The sequence below is a fragment of the Adiantum capillus-veneris genome, chromosome 20 (assembly GCF_014529385.1).
Source record: "Adiantum capillus-veneris isolate H3 chromosome 20, ASM1452938v2, whole genome shotgun sequence".
Taxonomy (NCBI): Eukaryota; Viridiplantae; Streptophyta; class Polypodiopsida; order Polypodiales; family Pteridaceae; genus Adiantum; species Adiantum capillus-veneris.
This window is the reverse complement of record NC_140950.1, coordinates 93060578-93085470: the sequence shown is the minus strand read 5'-3', so window position 1 is coordinate 93085470 and position 24893 is coordinate 93060578. Positions and strand designations below refer to the sequence as shown.

The 24893-nt window shown below is 46.1% G+C and overlaps 1 protein-coding gene across 1 annotated transcript in view; it reads left to right on the top strand.

The window, feature by feature from the left end:
* Positions 1-24893, top strand: part of LOC147432903 (vacuolar protein-sorting-associated protein 37 homolog 1-like) — an 88045-nt gene that overhangs the window by 5104 nt on the left and 58048 nt on the right. The window contains exons 3-5 of the mRNA XM_086492651.1: positions 17933-18020; positions 18113-18152; positions 18235-18281. Of these exons, the coding sequence (XP_086348777.1) occupies positions 17933-18020; positions 18113-18152; positions 18235-18281 (175 nt within the window). The remainder of the gene's footprint in view (positions 1-17932; positions 18021-18112; positions 18153-18234; positions 18282-24893) is intronic.

Below are 24893 nucleotides of genomic sequence, written 5' to 3'. Positions count from 1 at the left end.
CCCACATCGAGACGGATCCAAAGGTGCATCCAGTCAGCCCCAAAGGCGCTTCATTTGGAAGAGTTACCATGACGACATTCCCCATTCGAGTTAGTAGAGTTTGCATTTGAGGTATTGCATGTCTGTACATTCCATTTACGCAATCAAAAGCAAATACCACGTCGGCAACGGTGTGGGGGGCCTTTGAGAGGGTTGGTTGGGACCTCATTAGGTGTCGTTCTCCTTCTCTCTCTCTCTCTCTCTCTCTCTCTATACCTCTCATTCTCTCTCTAAAAGGAACTATCATTCGTACTAAGTAGCACACATCCAAGCAAGGAAAGAAGAAAGGATTTGTGGAAGTGTAAAGTCTAGATCTTATCACCATTTTAATTCTGTTGCACCTGACATTGCCAGAGCAAGTACTTGTTCTAATTACTTGCACAAAATGTTGATACAATGTTGAAAATGCTGAATACTAAATGCTTCATGCTGATGTTGATCCGATGCAAAAATGCTAGGGTGAACCGATTGCAAAAACGCTGATGATGCCGGGGTCCTGGTGATGAAAACGCTAGGTGCTGAGGTATTGTGGGCGTTGGATGCCCCTGAGGGTAGTGGGTCTTGATATCCTAGAAACTGAAGGCGAAGTGACTTTTTTTTAGGTTCTTTTAGCCATTTCCCCTACCTACTTTTTATAAATGTCATGTCAAAGTCACTTATTACTAAATGATTAAGTGATTGATCATATATCTATATGCTTAAGTGAGTGTATTGTGTAAGTGAGGGTTTGCAACTATGACCTGCTTGATTATGCACGCCCTTCTAGAGGCTCACAAAGTTGCCAGACTAGATACTAAGCTGACTAAGATTGATGCTGACCTCTAGTAGTAGCTTGTCCACGTAGCTCAAGTGCAATGCTTACGTGCCAATTTCTCTTGTGGTTTTCCCCTTTCTTCATGTTGGGGTTGCTTTACTAGGTTTCGAGAAGGCCCAAATTTTCAAAGAAGGCCTCAAATTTCAAAGGAGGACTCAAATTTCAAAGGTCTCAAATTTCAAAGAAGGTTTCCAAGGGAGACCACCTCTCTTATAAATACATGCCTTTTCCTTCACTTGAACACATTTCCATTTGCTGAAGTTCAGCCCAACGTCACTCCAAGAAGCCTCTACACCATTGCTCTCTACATGCTACTTCTCCTTTCCATAAGTCCTACATGCTCTCTCTCTGCTCTCTCTCATGCAAGCTTATGAAGAGGAAGGAAGGCATCGAAGGAAGTGTTGCCGAAGGATTGCACGAAGAAGAATGCATGGTGATTCCATGCTGAATTTTCAGCCTATACACTTGTAATTTTTTGGAGGAATAAATAATTCCTATGAAGGGGGCCCAGCCTTTCGGGTCAACAGTGTGTCACTGTCAATCTTCTCTCGTTATCTAATCTGTCTCAGTCTTTCAAATTTTCCATATCTCAACATATATATGTCCCTCTCTCTCAAGCTTTAATTAGAGATTGATATTTATCCTATGTTCAAAGTGTGAATTGGCAGTAATAAGCCTGTGGTGTAATGAGGTCCTGAGTTTCATTGGTATCAGAGCGGAGTAACCTTCCTTACCATCTAGGTAATTGAAGGAGGTCTTGGATTTCAAGACTTTTGCTACCAAGAAGATGTCAAGCCATAGAGAGAGATCGAAGTCAATGACGCATTATAGTCGTTCGAAGGATTCCTCTTCCTCAAAAAGAGAATCTTCCTTCAAGAGTAGCAGCCATAGGAAATCAATGAGCCGACATAGAGAAAAGACCCCATCATCATCTCATGCTCATAGCCATAGAGAAGATGGATCGACAAAGCTTGAAAAGAAGCTTCTTCAACGTATAAAAGAGATGGAGGATTTGTTGTCAGATCTTGATGTGCAATTGGTGGTCGCTAGGAAGGCAATCACAAATTCAAAGGTATCTCACTTTGAAGATTTTATTAAAAGTTCTGATTTTGGAGACCCAATTGTGTTTGCCAAGAAATATCTATTAAGGAAGGGCATCATCGGTCCGGACTCCTCTAGAAATGCTGTTTCCTTGGAGCCCTATGCAATAGCCTCTTGTCATCATTCATCAATGGAGCTACGTACAAAGGAGATATTCGAAACAGAAAATGAGAGAAAGAAGAAGTAAACTTGCAAGCTGGGAGACAAGAGTGTAAAACTTACTTACTTTGATGGAAAGGGCATGGACATTGCAAAGGCGCTTGCCTTCATCGGAGAATTTGATTTAGCCTTCAAAAATTGTAACTTCTTCTGAAGAATCTATGCTTCATCAGGTATGTGTGCATCTTAAAGAAGTTGCTAGTAATTGGTATCTAACCCATGTAACCAGGAACACAAATCCTAAAACTTGGGAGGAATTTAAAGAGATATTTACATCTCAATTTCTGCCTACAAACTTCAAGAAGGACATATGCACAGATTGGGATAAGCTTGATAAAAAAGAGGATAATGTGCAAGGGTATATTGATCGCTTTTGGGATACATACCTCAAGGCTCCCAATATATCAATGTAAGTGACGGTGAAGTTATCCGCAAGTTTGAAGGCGGCCTACATCCACTTTTGAAGCCTCTTATGCATGTCTCTAAAAAGGACATTTGAAGGATTGCATGGAATCAACATTGAATGCAGAAGCTCGTGATATGAAGTGGATGTTGAAGAGAAAAAGTTCTTCAACAAATGAAGGGTCATTAAAGAGAGCAAAGACTCACGAGAATCAAGGAAAGAAGTCTTTAGCATCTTCTAAACCATCAAGTTCTAAAGATGAGCTCAAGCAAGAAAGACCAACCTACAAGAAGATGTCAAAGGAAGAAATGAAGAGATGACTCAAGGAAGGAAGGCGTTTCAAATGCGGCGGCAAAGGACACATGGCATCAAAGTGCAAGAAGAAGAATGGTGACAAGAAAATTATAGAAGAGCCAACCAAACCTAAGGTTGCTACCATTACAGACGTCCAAGCCCCTGAATGCAGTACTGATGTTAAAGTAAGGCAACTATGGAAATCTTTTGGAAAGTTGAGAGATCTACCTGTTGTAATTATGATCGACTCTCGATCAACTCATAATTTTATCTCTGAGGAAGCAGCAGATCTATTGGTCTCACTAATGAAGACAAAGGTATGCTAACAATTGTTGACACTCTCTTTGGACAGCAAGCACAAGTCGCATCTATAAAGGATCCATTAAGAATTCACATTGGGGGATATTTGGATCATGTGGACTTTCTAATAGGTCCTACTCAAGGCTGCGATGTAATGCTAGGCATGCCTTGGATGCGCAAAGTCAAGGCAATTCCTATTTATGACAAAGATGCAGACAAACTTAAGCTCACACATAAAGGCAAGAATCTTGTGATTGACGTAGGGGTTCGAGGTAACTCCATTCCTCTTGTGGGTCATGTATCAAGAAAGCAATGAAAAGCTCTATTTGCAGTTACTTGGTGTTTGCAAAAGAAACCGAACCTGAAGTGATCAAAATGTTGAAGATGCAATAGCCCCAAATCTTTCATCTTAAAGTAGCATTCAAATCAGCCTTATATTCAGCAATGTGTGTCTCATTCGGACCAGTGATCAACAAATCATCCACATATAGAACAACAATGAGAAGTACATCACCCTCACGCTTCACATACAAAGTGCTTTCTGTTGGATTGTTACGAAAGCTTCAGCAATGTGTGTCTCATTCAAATCAGCCTTATATTCAGCAATGTGTGTCTCATTCGGACCAGTGATCAACAAATCATCCACATATAGAACAACAATGAGAAGTACATCACCCTCACGCTTCACATACAAAGTGCTTTCTGTTGGACTGTTACGAAAGCCTCGTTTAACCAAATGAGTGTTAGCTTTCTCATACCAAGCATGAGTAGATTGCTTCAACCCATACAAAGCTTTCTTACATTTGCACACTTTATCCTCTCGTCCTTTCTTGACAAAACCGCTAGGCTGCGTTACATAAACTTCCTCAAATATGTCACCATTCAAGAAAGCAATAACAATGCTTGATTGATGTACATCCCAACCAAAATGAGATGCCAATGCACATAGAAAACGCACAGTAGTCATACGACAAGTGGGAGCAAAAGTCTCTTCATAATCTATGCCTTTCTGTTGTGCATAACCCTTTGCAACAAGCTGAGCCTTATAGCGATCAATCTCACCATCCGCCTTGCGTTTCAACTTGTAAACCCACTTCGTACCAATGGCTGCTTTGCTAGGAGGCAAATCGCATAAAGTCCATGTGTCATTTTCTAGAAGTGCATCATAGTCTGATTGCATGGCAGCCATCCAATTTTTTGAACTTTGTGCTTCATCAAAAGATAGAGGTTCCTCTACATCACATAAGCTAGAACCTGAACGAGTACGACTAGACAAAGGTGCATCCAGTTTTACTGTCACGCAAAGTATGCACCATCCATTTTGGTATACCTCTAGCCTGCTCATTCTCAGCCCTTTCCTCATCAAATACATCATATACATCTGCACCAGAAATTGGCTGATCTGTAATATTTTTAGAAACCCCCATAGGCTACATTTGCCTCATTCGAATTTACATTCAAATTTTCCACAAACACAACATTCCCTGAAACCGAGATACGCTTTGTTTGCGGATTGTATAACCTGTAACCTTTGCTTTTAGTACTATAACCAACAAAAAAGAATTTGATAGTTGGATCAGACAGAGTGTAGAGTATTCGGGTCTCCCGAATCAATGCTTCATTTGCAGACAGATGGGCCATTTGGCAAAGGCCTGTCTTCGTAGGAGACCTCGCCCATAGCGCATGAACAGCCTCCCAAGGCTGAGCATACCCAGCAACCAGATACAGAGGACGCACAGGCTGGTACCTCGATAGAGACCAACGATTAGACAACTGACGGTTGGCAGCAGGTGCCTGGCCGCCGCCGACAAGGGCGGGCTTGCCCCACTGCTCCCCCTGGTGGCCGACCTCTTGCAGCTTAGCAGCACTGGGTTCCGATAGGGAATCGTTTTGACCCCCTTCAATAGGTGTCACAAGATGGGCACCACGTGTCAATAGAAAAGAACAGATTGAATAGACTTTTAGCACTTCAATAACAATTAAACTGAAAGAGAGACGACATGCGACATGGAGTGGCGGAATTCCACCCCAGAGAGTATTGGCCCCAAACCTTGGCGCCCCTTTCGGTATTTCTTTATATTGCATCAATACAGTACAAGCCGGTACTCGAAACTCTGCACCTTCTCTAGGAAGCATGCCAAAAAATGAGCCCTAGCCTCATATTTAAAGGCCCTAGGCCCCAAAAGCAGTTTTACATGAAAAGCCTTCAATCTCAAAAGCTTCTGGTCCAAAAGCAATGCCAAAAAGCTGTCAGCGTAAATCACGGAAATCCGTAGAGCAGTCAACACAAAATGCGAAAATCCGTACAACCTGCCACGTCATCATGTCAACGCAATTTTCGAAAATCTGCCACGTCATCAGTTTGCGCAAGTCTTTTGTGTGTGTGAGAGTCCAGCTTTATTTGAATCCTTTATGTCACTTGGGGCCCCAAAGCCGACATTTGCAAGTTGGCTTTATGCTTCAGGGCTTTGACACGTCAGCAGTTTGCGACATCTCCCCTTCTTGAAAGAGAGTAATCGTCCATGATTACAGCATATCTGCAGAACAACTCAAGTTAGCTCAAAAATTTCGAAGGGTCATTCCGAGGGACAATGAGTTTGCTCTTTTTGTTAAGGAGTTAGCTTCTCCTTTCGGCTCTTTTGATCAAGGAGTTAGCTTCTCCTTTCGTCCAGATCGGAACTCTTGATATTCCGGCGTAGTAAAGTTAGCCATCACACCCCGACCATAATGATCTTCCACGGGTGTCTTGATGCACTAAAGTTACATACCCAGACAATCTCATCCAATTAGGAATATTTAGTAGTTAGCACATCACAATACAACACAAATGCTTACATATGCATGTTACAAGACACAACAAATAGCGCCGCTGAGCACTCGCCCGAGACAAACGGTCTGCGTTATGAAGCTACTCAATGACTACCTCGTCACTCCCCCTGCAAATAACCTAAAAAGGTCCGGGCCATGAGCTCAGAGGACTGTACAACCAAACGCTCCCAGACCGTAGTCTGTGTCGCTTGGAGGTTCAAGCATACAACCAAACGCTCCCCAGGCATCGGCTTGCGTCGTTCGGAGGTTTTCTAGCATACAACGGAATGCTCCCCAAGCATTGGCGTACGTCGTTCCGAGGTTCAAACAATACAATATTTCTTACTTCTCCACCCGGGAGTACAATCACCATTCAATGAAACCAGTATTAAAACCAGAGTCTAACAGTTCAAATCGGCACCAAGACAGACTCAAAATAGATACCATCCATTTCAAACAAATTTCAAACAGGATCACCAAACAAGTTCTCAAACAGATTTCAAACTTAAAAAGCAATCTCGACATCAGCCGAGCTCGAAAAGTCGACTAACTTCCCATCCTGAAACTTGTACCAAAAATTAGGGTTAGATTCCTTCCAATCCACCTCACACTGGGTATGCGTATCCAACGAGAAGATGCTTTACTTATCTCAGGAAGAGTATATTGACAAGGTGTTGCAACGTTTCCATATGGACAGGGGAAAGGCATTGATGACACCATTGCCGTCATATGTGAAACTAAGCAACTAAGATTGCCCACAGCCTGAGGTGGAAAAGGTTGAAATGGATACGGTGCCGTATTCGTCTGCATGTGGGAGTTTGATGTATGCAATGATTGCTACACGTCCGGATATTGCATTTGCAGTGGGAGTGGTTAGCAGATATATGTCAAATCCCGGCAAGAAACATTGGGAGGCAGTGAAAGGTATCATGAGATACTTAAAACATACAAAGAGTATGCGCATATGCTATGGTAGTCAGGATCTGAGTGTCAGAGGATACACTGACTCAGATTATGCAGGAGACTTGGATAAGAGGAGATCTACATCAGGCTATGTCTTTACATTGGTTGGAGGTGCCATATCATGGCGATCTCGATTCCAAGATTGTATTATGCAGTCTACTACAGAAGCTGAGTATGTTGCAGCAAATGAGGCATGCAAAGAAGCTATTTGGCTTGGTAGATTGGCAGCAGACTTGGGAATCAAAGTAGATATGCCAGAGTTATATTGTGATAGTCAAAGTGCTATACAATTGGCAAAGAATCCAATGTTCCATTCAAAGACTAAGCATATTGATGTGAAATATCACTTCATTAGGGAAGTACTTGAAGACAAGTAGATACAACTGCTGAAGATCCACACCAAGGACAATCTTGCTGATCTACTCACAAAGGGACTTCCAGGAGAGGGCTTTGTGCATTGTCGTGAGCTATTGGGCATTGGATAGATGGTAGCCATGTAAATCTTTGTACATTTATGTTCATAGATTTACAGTTACTTAAAGTGCCACATTGGACTTTAAGTGGGAGGTTGTTGGGATTAAAGCCCAAGTGGCCTCTTATACGGATATGGCCGATCGCCCACCTAACTCGCTTATCACTAACTCTTTGTATATACTCACTTATACTTTTGTGAATAATAAGATTTGAGAGATAACCCTTCAACGAATTCTCTGCGTACTGTGTAAGCTGTGTGTGTGTGTGTGTGTGTGTGTGTGTGTGTGTGTGTCGATCTAAGCTCCGCGACTTCAGCCGAGCACAGCATGGTCCATCAGCTCTTGGATAGACAATGTTCCTCTGGCGGCGATGGTAGTCCCAAGTCATAGCAGTCACACTGGACCTCCGAGGTTATCAACAAGAAGCACGTGCTGAGAGATGTAAAGAAGTTATAATCTGCTAATGGCAAGCATTTCAGTGTGGGGGAGCAGGAGAGAGAGCCCACTTGCTGTTCTATGCAATGAGAGTGAAGGAGAAGAGGAGATTGGCGCACAAGGAGCTTGCGCAGAGAAAGAACGTGAGAGAGAGAGAGAGGGCTCGTAGAATTTTGGGAGAAGCCACGCTGGTGTATTTTTGGGCTTCATATTTGAGTATATGAGTAAGTGACTAGGGGCCATTCACACTTGGGCCCCCTCACTTATAAGTCCTTTTAACTTATAAGCTATAAGTACAAGGCACTTAGGCCTTTATTCCCTAACATTCAGGATACCCCACTTTGCCAGAAGTTGCACTTCGAAGGAAGATATCAGAAACCGAATAACTTCGGGCAAAAATTTTCTTGAAAGCTTTCCAAGTACTTGGAGTATGCTGCTTGGTAGCTATCAACATCTGCATGGCACTGCCTCTGAGAAAAACAGCAACTCGAAACAAATCTTGGATCCTGCTCTTGTAAGTGATCTTTATGGCTTATGCCCAAGAATGAGCGGTGAAGACGGGAGTGCGCCCGATGCGCGATGAAGTAACGGTAGGAGTGGCTAATGAGTGGCTAATAAGTCCGGGGTCGGAGCTAAAATTTCCAATGAACTTTTGAAAGTGCAATCTTACTCTGTCTGCTCCTTGGTAGGACCGGTATGCTTTCAGAAAAGCACACGCCTGATGCTCTGATACCACTGTCACAAAAAGGGAACCACGTGCCAAATAGAAAAGAACAGATTGAACAGACTTTTAGCACTTCAATAACAACTGAACTGAAAGAGAGAGACGACACACGACACGGAGTGGCGGAATTCCATCCCAGAGAGTATTGTCCCCAAACCTTGGCGCCCCTTTCGGTATTTCTTTGTATTGCATCAACACAATACAAGCTGGTACTCGAGACTCTGCACCTTCTCCAGGAAGCATGCTAAAGAATGAGCCCTAGCCTCATATTTAAAGGCCCTAGGCCCCAAAAGCAGTTTTACATGAAAAGCCCTCAATCTCAAAAGCTTCTGGTCCAAAAGCAATGCCAAAAAGCTGCCAGCGTAAATCACGGAAATCCGTAGAGTAGTGTCACATACACATGGCTCTGTGTGCCACGTGGACATACTTCATCGACTTCCAGAGCCAGTTTTGCCCTTCTTCCTAGATAGGGATGTCTAGAATCTTAGGAGGATTAGTATCGGCAATTTTGTGAGCCTGTTCGTAGGACCTGCATGTCCGGACAAATCCATTAGATTAGGATTTCCAGTTTGGAACCCTATTGCATAAATGGTATGTATATGCGTTTTGACAAATGTTATTACACTACGGTGGGCATCTGGCATGACGAGCATGTAGTTCTAGGTTAGAGGAATCCGACGTGCCAGACTGCGCGTCGATCGGATTCCCAGGTGGGCAGATGTGCGACAATCTCACCAAGTTTGGACCAATTTGTAATAAATCATTTTATGATTTATTTGTTGGGAAAACTGGTGGACACTTGCCCTACCTCAACCTAAACTAATTCATAAGGCCTATGCCTCACCTATAAAGGGAGCAGGAGAGCTCCCATTTGGAGACAAGTTGCAGAAGATTGTGTAAGCGCTAGCAGGAGACTACAGATCAGCCTAGCGTTTTCACATCAAATCAGCCCTGGCGTTTTTGGCAAGAAGTCCCAGCGTTTGCAGATTCCAGCCAGATTCCAGCCCTTGCGCCAGCCTTAGCCTTGCAGATCAGCCAGCGTTTTCAGTTTTCAGCCCATTCCGTCGCGAAAGGTGCGAGATCTGCTAACGCTGCCTATTCCCGTTGCGGTCCGGTACTTTGGCAGCCCATTGAGCCTCCTCTCGGCCATTCCCTCGCCGGCATTGAGTGCTCACATTGCTGCCCATCATCTCCGTCATCGAGATCTGCGTTTCAGCCCTGCTCTACGCGAGAGATCAGCTGCGTTTTTCGTCGCAGATCTGCGTTTTTGCAGCCATCATTCAGCCCTTCATTCCTCTCACATTGGGAGCGCAAATCAGCCCCAAATCTACCCTTGGTGGCCATCCGCAAATCCCACATCGAGAAGGATCCAAAGGTGCAGCCCCGGAGGTGCCTCTTCCCGAGGAGTTACCGCGGTGATTTGTCGTCGTCAAGTCATTAGAGTCTGCATTGAGGTATTGCATTGTGTATACATTCCATTTACGCAATCTAAAGCAAATACCACATCGGTAACGGTGTGGGGGGCCCTTGAGAGGGTTGGTTGGGACCCCATCGGGTGTCGCTCTCTTCTTCTCTCTTTTTCTCTCCCTCTACACATCTCTATTGCATTCTCTCAACCCCTCTCTTCAGGGGAACATAAAAGGAACATTCATTGAAGTACAAAGCATTCACTAACGCAAGGAAAGAAGGAAAGGATTTTGTGGAAGTATAAAACTAGATCTTCACCATTTTAACTCCGCTGCACCTGACAAGCAGTCAACGCAAAACGTGGAAATCTGTACAGCCTGCCACGTCATCATGTCAACGCAATTTTCAGAAATCTGCCACGTCATCAATGTTCAAGTCTTTTGTGTGTGAGAGTCGAGCTTTATTTGAATCCTTTATGTCACTTGGGTCCCCATAAGTTGGTAGGACTTCTTCTTCTGTTACTTGTTCTTCTTAGGGTTTAGGCCCCTCGGCCGACATCTGCAAGGTGGCTTTATTCTTCAGGGCTTTGACACGTCAGCAGTTTGTGACAACAGGACCCGTCTGAGGAGGCCCCGTCCACTTTAGTTCCTCCGCCTCCACCTCCTCCTCCTTCAGACGCTGCGGCTCCGCCTCCCTCGCCTCCTCCCCCTCCTGCACCTCCACCCCGTCTCCCGTTCCTCCTCTCTCCCAGTTGGGCCCACAGCCTCATCTCCCGACCCCTCCACTCCTCCTCAGACACAAGGGATTGGACGCGCGTCTGCCGCGAGGCGATCTCTTGGTAGTGCTTTCGCTACGAGCCGTGTGGCTCGGGAGGGTTAGCCCCATCCGAGGCCGCCTTTTCTGGTGCAGACTTCTTCTTTTGCAGCAATCCCAAGAGGTTTGACTAGCTTTGACATTTGCAGACGCTGGGACTTCTTCGACTATAGCTTCACACGGTTCGTGGGTGACTCTTCTCTTGACCTGGAGGAGGCTTGCTTTCGAGTCCACGTCCTCTTTCTTGTTGCGCGAGGCATTGAGGCTTTGGACACAGCGGTTGGTTTCTCCTTCCCGTTGTGCGGTAGGGATCCTACAGAGTGGACCCTGCACACAGTTCTTGACTGGCTCCAGATTCAGGCTACTGAGTTCTCACACCACACGGGGGACTTAGGGGTGACAGATTTCGTACAGACACTTAGGCCTCTTGCCAAGTTTAGCGTGACGCCACCGGATGCAGCGGATTGCAGACACATTGTTGTGCATCTGTTTGCCGACACTCAAAAGCCCTCCTTGCTATGTATTTGTACATGAGGATTCTTGGACAGAGGATGTAGCCCTGCGAGCTGCACGCTCGGCTTGGGCCTGGGCGGAACAGTCACTCCATACGCGCTTGTCTAGAGGTCGTTCAGATGCGGATTACTCCCCATCCAAACCGGCCTCAAAGATAGCGAGGTTGGCTGCTATTGCAGCGTCTGTTTTCTCTCAGTGACTCCATGAGGATCATCTCATGGAATGTGCAGGGATAGGAGGGCCCCAATTTCAGTGTCAGAGGGGCTGGTTTCGTCAGGAGCTTCAGCGATGCCCTGTGGGTGGTGAGATTGACATTCTTATGCTACAGGAGCATCATCTGTGTGAGAGCCGCCTTAGACGGTGTGGTTAGATTTTGCGTGATCGCTATGAGAGGTTTTGATCAGTTGCATTTGGACCTGGAGGCATCAAGGGAGGGGTATGTATGACTATTGTGGATTCTTTGCAGCAGCAGCAGGCCATTGTGGGCAGAGGTATTATTGTACCAAGCAGAGCTCAGTTGATTACTATGCAGATTCAGGGTTGCCTCATGGGTTTCCTGAACATTTATGCGCCCAATGTGGCAAGTGCACGGGCAGAGTTCTGGTCTCAGGTTGTGGAGTCTTTGTCGCATGCAGAGTAGTGGTGTGTTGGGGGGGCCTTCAACATGTTGGAGGACCCCTCTGACCGGATTGGAGGTGGCCATGTCACGGTGCAGGGGTTGAGCTGGCAGCTTGGGAGCGGTTTTGTATGACTATGAGGGTTTCTGATGTTTGGCAGCACTCAGGTTTTGTAAGACCCCCTGACAGCTTGGTTTTCTCTCGTCTGATCGCAGAGTTGGAGAAGTGAATCTATCTAGGATAGATCGCTTCTATGCTAGGGACTTCATTTGTGACTTGGATGGGTCAATTTGCATCCTGGCTGGGACATCCTTTTCGGACCATGCATCGGTGATCCTCACAATGACAGATAGACAGAGGAAAGATAGCACGATGCTATGCATCCCTGAGTGGATCTTGTTGGACTCTGAGCTCAGAGAGCGAGTGGTGGCTCTTTGGACAGAGGGCTTGGACACCTAGGACTCGTGCTGACAGGTGGCCTCTGGACTTGCTCAACTTAGTAGGTTCTTTCTTAAAGAGTCTACGGCCCGCCTGGCTGCAGCTAGAGAGGAGGAGTAGTGTCTTCGACGAGGTGTTGCCTCCTTGCAGAGGATGCAGGTGCAGCACCCAGACAGTCCATGGTTGGAGGAGCAGTTGCACCAGGCTCGTGAGGAGCGTGCTATCACAGAGGAGTCATGGGTTTGCTTTCCATCTACAGGCATCTCAGTGGATTCAGGTGGGTGATAGAGTTACGGGGCGTTCTTTGAGACAGTGGGACCCCGGCACTCGCACGCCAGTATCAGCCAGTTGAGGAGGCCTGACGGGTCAGTTGCTTCAGAGCAAGAGGACATGCGTGGAGTTGCTACTGACTTTTACCGTGACCTGTTGTCAGCAGCAGAGCCTTAGTCAGAGCGTCAGAATGCATGCAGAGAGCAGGTTTGGGCACAGGTGCCTTGTCTTGTGACTGAGGAGATGCGCCAGAGGCTTGAGGTGCCTCTTCAGCTAGAGGAGCTCCACGTGGCCCTCAGAGCACTTCCCCGTGGTAGCTGTCCAGGTGAGGATGGTGTGACTCCTAGTTTTTTCTTGAGTACTGGGACTTGTTTGGCTCAGACCTCTGCAACGCTTTTCAGTACATCTTACACACAGGAGAGATGCCTGACAACATGATTTGAGGGCTTGATTTACCTCATTCTCAAGGAGGGTGGCTCCTTGATGAGATTCGACAGAGGCGACCGATCACCATCCTAAACTAAGCCTACAAAATTCTTGCCAAGGCTCTGAGTTTGAGGATTTAGCCACTTCTAGAGAGCATTATACATGGGATCCATACAGGTTTTGTCAAGGAGCGCAGTATCCTTGACAACATCTTTACTTTTTGGGAGGCATCTGCCCTCGCGCGCCTTCGTGGTGAGGATTTGGTGATACTTCTTCTCGATTTTGAGAAGGCCTACGATAGGGTTGACTGGGACTTTTCGGAGGGCAATCTTCGCAGGATGGGGTTCTTAGATGCGTGGATTAGAGGTGTGTCAGCTCTTTACAAACGTGCACATAGTCAGGTGCTTGTGGCAGGAGATAGAGGAGATCGGTTCATGCTCACATGTTCGGTCGGACAAGGCTGCCCTCTTGCCCCCTTCCTCTTTCTGTTCTATGCTGAGGCGATGAGCAAATTTTTGGTTTCACAACATGTTGGTTTACGTGGCTTAGCGCTTCCTATTCGGGGCGATAAGCTACTGGATGCTGAGTTTGCAGACCACTCAACTTTGTACTTGGAGGGCCAGGAGGCCAACCTACACAGGTGTGAGCAGGCTCTTGAGACCTTTTGTTGTGCATCAGGTGCACTGATCAATTGGAGGAAGATAGTGGCTTTCTCGGTTGGCAGTGCTCCTACGCCTGATTGGCTGCCAGGTGAGGGTTTCTGATGGATCCCCCCAGGGACGCAGTTCGTTACTTGGGCTGTCAGGGTGGGTTGGACTTGTCTCTTGAGCAGTAGATTACTCCCCTCCTCCTGTCCATCAGGAGGAAGCTGTTACATTGGAGTTCGACACGACTTTCTTTGGCAGGGAGAGTTGTAGTGGCCAACCAGGTGTTGTTGGCTACTATGTGGTACATTACATCTTGTTGGATCTTTTCAAGCTCCTGCATCAGCCAGGTAGAGAGGCTGATCAGGAATTTCCTTTGGTTAGGGCGCAATACTCAGATAGCCCGGGCCAAAGTGGCCTTGTAGGTCATCACTCTACCTTGTTCTCATGGGGGGTTGGGGATCATAGACCCAGCACAACAGAGCAGAGCCCTTCTTGGGAAGTTTGTTGTCAGAGGACTGCTTCCAAGGGAGGAGCCCTGGAAGGAGTTTTGCTTCAGCGGCTTAGAGCTAGAGTGCCTCAGGCTGGAGGCCCTTGGAGACCTTACACCAGGTGGATTTTCACAGAGATGCGCAGAGTGGGCCTGAGCAGGAGACTAGAGGACCGGTTTGTTGTGAGCCTCCTTCGATCTTGGGAGCAGCTGTCTGCAGAGAGGCCTGGAGCAACACTAGCCTACTTGCACGGAGGAGCGCCTGAGACAGCCACTCGTTTGGAACCCCATGGTCAACACTTAGAGAGGCCACTTGGTTGGTAGTAGGCCTCATGTTTCTTGGGGTCCCATGGCAAAGGGTCCAACACGCACTTTAGGTGATTGGCTACATTTCTTAGGTTTTATCAGAGGAGCTTCAGAGCATCCAATTACAGGGCATGAGAGGGGTGCAGAGCATGTGCCAAGACATCACAGAGGCAGTACCCGTTGAGTGGCTTACACCTCTCAAGTTAGCAGTGCCCAGATGGATGGGGGCCTTCATGCGATTGGAGGTCCTCATTGCAGTTCGGGCTTGCTCACAGACTGTACCCTCCATGTTTTTCGAGTTACAGGGTGAGGGTCGTTTACACAGAGTCTCAGTAGGGCCCCATAGGTTGCAGAGTGTTGTTTTCAGAGGATCCGAGTTGTGGGCATCTGTGGAGTACTTGTGTTATAGATCCTGACCCAACAGCTCTTGAGACAGGCCACTGGAGGTTGTGGGCTTGGGAGAGCTGTCCACTGGCACGAGTGCAATGGGATGCTGGAGAGTGGTTTTGGAGGGACCCTTTCTCCTCAGCTGACCATCCAGGTGTCCCTTTCTTTCAGTACACTGTTCGACTGGGACTTCACATACTGGCAGCACGGAGAGAGGCTCGTCGTGCTGCAGCACCTCATTGGCAGGAGGAGGGTCTCACAGTTGAGTTCTTGCTAGTTTTTTGGGCGAGGTTGTGGGACGCCAGACAATCGCGGCGAGTCACGTTGTTCCAGTGGCTGGTTGCACATAGAGCTACAGCAGTAGGGAGCTTGCTTGTACATAGTGGCCTCTCGGTAGCATGTGCAGCTTGTGACCATCCTTTGGAGAGTCTGCGTCACTGTCTTTGGGACTACCCTAGGGCACAACAGGTTTGACTTTGGGTCCTTCGGTTGATGCCAGCTCTTTCCACAGCACGACAGTACACTTGGGGGGCAACTGCTGGTCCACTCTCACGAGCCCGGCATTACAGTTTGAGCTATCCTCCACTAGCAGGATGATAGTGATACAGGGGAGTCGACCTACACTCCAGCCTGCTATAGAGTTTACTCCATAGGAGTGGTGCAGTGAGAGAGAGGAGTGTTGGGAGCTCATCTGTGGCTTGACACTCTGGTTCATCTGGCGGGCTCGTTGCTTCAACATCTTTGAGGCTCGCCTTGTGCCACCAGCAAAGACTGTTTGAGATTTTTGGCTAGAGCTGATCCATACTCTCAGGGGAAAGTTCGAGAGACTCCGAGCCACATGCGGGAGCGTAGAGAGGCGTTCCTTTGACTCTTGCGCCCTGGTCCTTTCTTCACCATGGTCCAAGGTGTGCTCAGATGGCACTACCGTCCACCTTGTGGCTTTTCCCTCCTCCCATCTCTTGATTTAGCCTCATTGTACATATGCTGTTTTTTCATTGGGAGAGTCTCCCCTTATGTTTGTTGTAGCCCTCTCTAGTAGAGGTGGTTGTAGCCCTATGGGCAGTTTCATTAACTAATAGAAGGATCTCTTTTTCGGAAAAAAATTTAAAGAATTTGACAGCCTTATCATCCAATTTTCTGCGCTGTGTTTGTGGCACTAAAGCATAAGCCAAAGAGCCAAAAACGCGCATGTGATCAATAGATGGCTTTCTATCATGTCATGCTTCATATGGAGTCATAGACTACAAAGCTTTCGTAGGGTACCTGTTAAGTACATAAGTAGTACACATGATTGCCTCAAGCCAAAACGAATGTGGCAAAGCTTGACTTTTGACCATATATCGTGCCATTTTCGTAAGTGACTTGTTTTTCCTATGAGCAACACCATTTTGCTGAGGTGTATACGCACTGTACATTGGTGTTTTATCCCACGACTAGCCAGAAATGCACTAAATTCATGAGACATATACTCCCCCCTCGATCGGAATGGAGGGTGCCCATAGTACATTTAGGCTTGAAGCACATAAACACTTCCGACTTTGCTTTAAGCGGATACACCTATGCATGCCTGGAGTAATCATCAATGAAAGTCACGAGTAAAGGTAATTGCCCAAGGACGGAGTTTGCATGGGCCCACAAACATCACTATACACAAGCTGCAAGCTGCATGTAGCCCTTACTGAACCATCCTTTGGAAACTTTGAATGTTGCATTTTGCCCAAAATATAGCCCTCACAAACATGCTTTACAGGTGCTTCAAGAGGCGGCAAAGAAGCAACCATATCAGATTTTTGCAAACGCTGCAAACTGACAAAATTCAGATGCCCAATACATGCATGCCAAAGTTTTGCATTTGAAACAACCTTTGAATCCACAACTGCATTTGCAAAACTCTGCCCACACCTGTTATACAAAGTGAGCTTATACAACCCACGACATAAAATGCTGGTGCAACAATCTCATCACCAAAATTGAGATCATGAATTGTACATCTGTCATCCACAAATTTCACAACAAGACCAAGCCTAGCAAACACAATCTTTCCAACTCCCTTGACCGGATAAGAGGCATTGTTTGCACAAGTGACTGTATTCCCGCGAGGGACATCCTCGAGAGAGGTGAACAAGTCACGATGAGAGGTAATGTGCTTTGTAGCACCACTGTCGAAGTGCCACACATGAGCATCTGCAACAACTGACATACATGCATCATGGACAGAAGGATCATAAGTACACTCTGCACTAAAATCCCATTTTGCATCTACATCAACATCACAATCTCCTTTCACAGAAGACTCTACGATAGCTGCACTTGTAGTGGAATTGGCCTCGTTCTTCTAGCCTCTTTTGCTTCAGTTTCGGACACTTCAGTTTCGGACATGATCAAGTGATCATTAGCTTTACAATAATGGCAACGCATCTTCTTTTTACCCTTTTCACCAGAATTTTCAGACGAAGTGCTGCCAGCATAGTTACCCGGAATGGGAAATCAAAACGGGGAACAAGGAACGGCAACATGCATGAAATGCCATTCCGTGTTTAGGATGCTCACATTTGAAACACGGAACGGGAATCTGGGACAGGAAACTAGGATGGGAACCGGGAACGGGGACCTGAACTTGTAACTATGGCTGCCAGCAGAAGCATTAGGAACAAGGTGTCTTTCCACTCGTAGAAGAACCATGAGAAGTGGCTACATTGTTGTTACCACTTTTTCTTTGAGCAGCAATAAAGGCCTGTTCATTTGCATGCTATTTAGCCCTGTTTTTTTTGGAAAGCGACTTGCAACAACAATGTGCATAATGCATCAAACTTGACAACTTTTAGGATTTCCTTGGGTCATAAGTCTCCAAGTACTAGCAAAAGTCTAGTAAGAATGTGGCAAAGCATCAAGAACAGTCTGCACCATCAAGAACATCAAGAATGTGCCTAATTGCATCTCGCTTTCCAATTTTCTTTTTGATGTACTTGCCCTCATAATAGGCACCATTCGGGCGTCAAACTTCGGGGGGGTTTTCAAGTAATAGAATCAGCCTCTTTCAGAGAGAGAGAGAGAGAGAGAGAGAGAGAGAGAGAGAGAGAGAGAGAGAGAGAGAGTTGTGTTTCTCAGCACGGAGGAGCTTCAAAGATTTTTGTCAGATCAGGATGCATACAATGCATTTCTTCATTCTTCAGATGCAGTTAAACAAATCGAATCTGTAAGGGGATGTTCCTTGTCCTCTTTTTGCCTGTGATTAATGATTAATGATCGACAAGAGGTTTAAGAATGTTCTTTTCCTGTTTCTGTTAGGTTTGGAAGGAGATGGTGAATAGGAATGTTGAACTTGCAAGTAAGAATCTGGCGCTATTTTTGCTTAAGCATCACATCTTTTTCTAGTAGCTTGTTGAGCTAATGTGCAGTATATGTTGCAGAACAAAATTTAGAGAAGGAATCTGACCTTTTTCAGCTAAAGAATCAGGTACTTTCTTTGCATATTGTGACACCTTCAAAGCACTTGATGTCTTTGCTCTCCTTTTGTTCACACTGAAAGAATTATTTGGGTAGAGTAAAAGTTGCTGTTAGTCATTGAGAGTTCTGGTTAGAACTCAGAATTAAAAATCGTATCAAAGCAGGCTATACAAGATTCTGGAGGTTTGCACATGAAATGAGATCTTGTTTCAACTTTCTGCAATAAAACCCTCACCACTGACGAAACAAATCAGCTCAAAGGCAGGGAGGTTCTGAAGTATATTGGAGGGAACATGGCTGAACACATGCCACAGCCCCTCTTCTCAGTACGAGTCCTAAGCATAGAAAGTTCACTAGGATGAGGAAAAAGCATATAGTTTGCCTGCATTGTGAATCACCGAAACCTGTGGTGTGGAATCAGTTTCCCGCCAAAGTTTAAAAGAATGGGCTAGCTGTCTTTCCGTCTCCTTTGAGCTCTCTTGAAGGTGGACTTGCTTTTGTGGATGTAAATGGCTCAACCTGCTTGTAGGGATGTTTCGAGTTTCTAAAAATGGAGGATGAAACTGGTCCAATGGTATTGGACCAAGAGGAGCAATTTAATGCGCGGGAGAAGCCAGCCTTGGCTGGTTCTTCCAACTACAAGAAGAAGCAGAAGGGTAAGCAGAAGTGCACCAACAATACCAAGAAGACGGATGCTGAAAAGGATGCTTTCAAAGCTGATCTGCATTGCAATCATTGTGGAGAAAAAGCCATTACGAGGCTTCTACTTCTTCGATTGCGGTGCAATCCCCAACCTTTGTTCATTTGGAGATGCTACCTATAGAGACTTCTCTAGGGACATCGGAGGTTGAGACTGCTCTTGCAATCCGTGATGCTTTGAATTGGATCCTTGATAGTGATGCTTCATGACACAACACTTTTGAAGGATCTGTTATCCAACTTCCGGTGACTTTGTGGCTCCATTTTCATTGGCAACAAATCAAAGATTCGTGTTCACAGCAAGGGTATCATCGAATGGATTCCAGACAGCAGAGGGGGTATGTATACCTCCAAGTTCTTTATGCTCCAAAGCTGGGTTTCCATCTCATGTTTGTGCACAAAGTGTGCAAGTTAGGCCTAGAGGTGGCCTTTATAGAGGATGCAATGTCCATACAAGATCCACGCTCTGGCAAAGAGGTCAGAGGGGGCATTGTGGAGCAAGGTCTCATTAGAATAAGTCTTAGCTTAGGACCTAGCTTGGCACTTTGTGAGCCTCTAGCAGGACGTGCATGTCCAAGCCGGTCATAGTTGCATACCTCTCTTGCACAGTAACGCATTTTAGCACTTCGGCATTTACTGCACGTGAACCACCTCTTAAAGTGCATTTTATTAATAAGTGACTTTTCATTTACCCTTGTTGTAGGGCAAATGGCTAAAGGACCTATAAAAGAAATCCTTTGGGCACCAATAGAAGGCAAAGGAGCAGTGAAGGAGCCTCTCAAGAACCAAGCTGTACCAAGTGCCACAGGAACTAGTAGTTCTCCATCAGCGTTTCCAGCCTAGCATGATCAGCGTTTTCAGCCAGCATGATCACATCAGATTTCAGCCCTAGCCTCGTCGTGGTTGTAGATCCTTAGCCATTGACATCGCTAGCAGATTTCGGCATTCAGCCTTAGCGTCGTCGTCGTCGTTGTCGTCATCGTCGTCAACATAGACCCCTTGTGCCTTGGCTCGACATAAGGATCCACAAACCCCATCAGAACCTCGTCGTCGTCGTCGACATGGACCCGTCCGTCAGTACCTCGTCGTCGACATAGATCCTAGCAGTACCTCGTTGTCGTCGACATAGGACCCATCAGTACCTCGTCGTCGTGGTCATTGTCGTCGACATAGACCCCATCAGTACCTCGTCGTCGTTGTCGTCGTCAAAGACCCCATTAGTAGCTCGTTGTCGTCGTCATCATCGTCAACAAAGACCTCATTAGTAGCTCGTCGTCGTCGTCGTCGTCGTCATCATCGTCGACATAGAACCCATTAGTACCTCAATACCCATTAGCATCAACAACTCAGCATTTAGTCATTGTATCAGCATTGTGGAAGAATAAAGAAAGTACTTGCTCTGTCGACGGAGCAAGGGGGTCCTTGAGGGTTTGGGACTCGACATTCGGTGTCGTCTCTCTCTCTCTCTCTTGTGTCTCTCTCTGTCATTCAGTTCAGTTCAGTTCTTTCAAGTAAAGTAAAGTGTCTCTTGTGTTTGTGCGGAGTACTAGTTCCGAGCTAAATCCTTAAACACTTCCGCTACACCTGACATGGTATCAAAGCTCTGTGCGTGCTTCAGCTTCGCGAACTCAAGGGAAGAACCAAGAACCCAAAGAACCCAAGCAGAACCAAGAACCCAAGGAACCTCTTGTCACAAGACGGGCACCACGTGACAATAGAAAAGAACAGACTGAATAGACTTTTAGCACTTCAATAATAACTGAACTGAAAGAGAGAGACGACACGCGACACGGAATGGCAGAATTCCACCCCAGAGAGTATTGGCCCTAAACCTTGGTGCTCCTTGCGGTATTTCTTTATATCTCAACAACTGAGTACAAGCCGGTACTCCATTCTTTGCACCTTCGTCCAGAAGCAGGCTAGAGAATGTAAGGTGCAGCGGAATGAATGTTGAACTTTGCTCAAGATGAGTGCTCCGAACTTTGCTCAAGGTTCCTTTTGTTCTTATGGAAGGGAGAGCCTTCCGTTCTTAATGAGAGAGTGCAACGAACACAAACAAAGTGAATGGACACTGTGCGTGAAAGTGTATGAGATTGAGAGATAGAAAAGAGAATACGACACCGGAGACGTAAAACCCTCCTCCGAAGGCCCCACTCTCTATGGCTAGAGCGGTCTACTTATGATTGCACAAATCTCTACAATGCTTGGACTTGCCGACGATGTCGACGACGATGAGGACGACAACAAGACGGCTGAAATCTGAAACTGCTAAGGGCTGAAATGTGCAAATCTTTATCTGCTGAATTCTGACTCTATGTCGGTGACGATGTCGATGGTGACGATGCGACGACGACGCGTTGAAAACGCAGATGCTGAAATCTGCGTTTTCCGGGTTGAAACTGTGAACTTTGCTGGATCTGACCGTGCAGCGAGGATCTGTTGCGGCGAGGTGAGATCTGCGAGGTTTGGGACTTGATCAGCGGTGTCTAAAGGTTGAAAACTGAAAACGCTGGTCTTATGGCTGATTCTGTCGCGATGATCTGCAAAAACGCTGAGGTTGATCTGCAAACCAAAAACGCTAGGGTTGAAAACTGACCTTGTGGGGAGATCTACTAACGCTAGGAAATCCGCTGTGTTTCTGTGGGAGTCTGCTAACGTTGGGGCTGATCTGCTGTCTACTGTCGCCGGGAATCTGCAAGTGCAAAACGTTGGCTGATCTGGTGCAAAAACGCTAGGCCTTCTGTTGAGAGAAAACGCGAGAGTTGTTGCGGGGGTTGGTCTTGCTGAGAAGTTGCCTGTTGAGCAAGGTGCTCCTGCTGCCTCTTCTGCCAGAAAGTGCTAACTTTGGTTTGCTTATATATTAACTTAGCAAAATTGCCCTACCTACTTTCCAACAAAAGTCACTTAAAACTAATAAGTGAAAAATGTCAAAAATAGGGAAAATAGGCCTATGCACTGTAAAAATGCTACTGATGGGATCTGACTGGAATCTGATAGTCATGCTGTGTGCAACTAGAAGATATGCATCTAATCTAAGTGTCTGGACATGCACGGTTTGCGAACAGACTCACAAAAGTGCCAGATCACTTCCTATTCTAGACTGACTTGACTGAACTGAACCCTGATCATGCTGTAGCTTGTCCATGGACACATAGGGTTGGATGTGTCACGTGACAGAGAATGAGCCCATGGCCTCAAATTTAAAGGCCTTGGGTCCCAACAGCAGTTTTACATGAAAAGCCTTCAAACTCAAAAGCAACTGGCCCAAAAGCAATGCCCAAAAGCTGCCAGCGTAAATCACGGAAATCCGTACAACTGCCACGCAAGAAGTCAACGCAAAACGCGAAAATCCGTACAGTTTGCCACGTCATCAGTGAGCAGAAAATCCGGAATTCCGTACAACTGTCACGTCAGCATGTCAGTGCGAATTGCGGGCGTTCGTACAATCTGTTGCTTTTGCTTCTTCACTGAGGGTTTAGGCCCCTCGGCCGTGATCCGAAGGTTGGCTCTGCGCTTTAGTGACTTGACACGTCAGCAATTTGTGACACCTCCCCCGGTTTTTTTTCCTTAAAGAAGCTTTACGCCCCTACCCCGGACTTGTTAGCCTCTCAGCACCCTCAGTATCATGCATCCAGTACCAGCCCCCATCTTCATTGCCATGTCTTTTGTAAGGTGCAGTAGAATGAATGTTGTATTTTCTCAAGATTAGTGATCTTTACTGCTCAAGGTTCCTTTTAGTTCTTAGGGAAAGAGAGAGCTTTCCGTCTTGTAGAGTACTGTGGTCACAAACAAAGTGAGTGGATATTGTGCGTGCAAGTGAATGAGACTGAGAGAAGGAGAGAGAAGAGATACGACACCGAGAGGTTGTAAAACCCTCCTCCGAAGGCCCCACTTTCGTTGGCGAGAGTGATCTACTTTGATTGCACAAAGGTGTACAATGCGTATGCAATGGACTGATGCAATGGGACTATGCCGATGACGACGACGACTTGATGGTTGAAATCTGGGATCTTTTAATCGCTGATTTCGGGAACTTTTTGGTGGCTGAAAATGACTGTTTTGGCTGCGTTTTCTTGGGCTAAACTTGGGGAACCATCTGCAACCTTCTTGGGGGGAATCTGCTACTTTGTTAACTGCTGACAACTGTGTTTCTACGAGGCTGAACTGCAGACTTTCTGGCGTTAGTGGATTGGGCTGAAAACGCTGGAAAGGCTGGGCTGAAATTGGCTAATCTGGTGCAGAGCCTAGCGTTAGTGAAAACGTTGCATAGGCATGGCTGTTGTGAGCAAAACGCTGATGGGCTGAATTGCCTGAGTTTCAAAAACGCCAGCCCACAAGGGTTGATGGCGATGCTAGACTCTAGGGAAACGCCAAGAGATGATCCTGATGGCGATAGCTGACTGCTGTGGAGGACAACGCCAGATGGGGGAAGATGGTCGGCGATGGGTCTTGATGATGAGGGGGTACTGCTGAGAAGTTGCCTGTTGAGCGGGAAGCTCCTCTTGTCTCTTCTGCCAGAAAGTGCTAACTTGGGTTTGCTTATATATTAACTTAGCAAAATTGCCCTACCTACTTTTGTTGGAAAGTCGCTTAAAAATAATAAGTGAAAATCCCAATAAATAGGAAAATAGGCTAAATGCACTGGAAAATTCCCCTAACTGATTCTAATGGGAATTCCGATGATCATGCTGTGTGCAACCGGAGGATATGCATCTATGCTAAGTGATTGGGCATGCACGGTCTACGAATAGACTCACAAAAGTGCCATATCATTGCTAATCTAGACTTGACTGAACTGACTGAACCCTGCTGTGGTGTAGCTTGTCCACGGACACATAGGGTTGGGATGTGTCACGTGACATCCCCTCCTTTTCAAAGTGAGGTACTGGTACCGAACTGTATGGCGTTGAGGGAGATCGCCAACAGCATCCGGAATCCTGGAAGGGACTTTTCGCCGGCCCACTCTGATGTGTGGGTCGAGCGGTATTTGAACTTCATAAAGGTCTGCAACGCTTGCTTCTTTGGGCCGCGCCGAAAGCGACAGTCTTCTGAATCTCCTTTCTTGCTTCAACTTTGTCTAGAGTCCTGCTTCTTTCGTCTTCAAGAATCTCCATGGCTGAAAATTCCTGAAACCATCTCTAACACAAAACCATGATCATACCCATTCCATGTAAAGGGAAGGAAAAAAATCTGGTTTTCTCTAAAGACTGTGTATGCAATGTCGATGAACATAGAGACGGAGTGACAACCCGTTCATCAAACACATGCAAACAATGCGCTCGAATCTTTTTTGTTTGATCAAAATCAATTAATTGTGGCAAATCACAATGGAAATGCCCATGCTTGGTGCTCATACAATCATGTGCTCGTTCAGAAACTGTGTCATGCCAAAGAAGAGACATGGAATGTGACTTCTTGAAATACAATGAACAATCCGCATACATTCGTGCTCATCCATGAGAGAAACGTGCTCAACATACAATATGTCATGCCTAGGAAAAGGGATCACATAACGATGCTGACTAAAATACAGGAAACCTTCACGAATGAAACACTCGAACAATGCGTGCGTATCAATCATGCGAACACATAATACTTCCTGTGATGGCTCTCTGGACCAAGGCTCGAGAGCCAAGATCGGTTCTTCTTAAATGATCGAATCGTCTTGTGGGGGTTCTTTGGACCTCGACTCGAAAGCCAAGATCGGATCTTCGTGATTGATCGAATCTACAACGAGGTTAGCTTCGCTAGAAAAAGCATCAACTAACACATCATCCTTGTGAACAATCACATCTTCTTCATGCAACTCATCATGCTTGTGAGCAATCACATCTTGATCATGCAAATCATCATGCTTGTCATTGTCATCCAAATCATTATGCAAATCATTGGCATCCAAATCATCATGCTCATCATTGTGCTT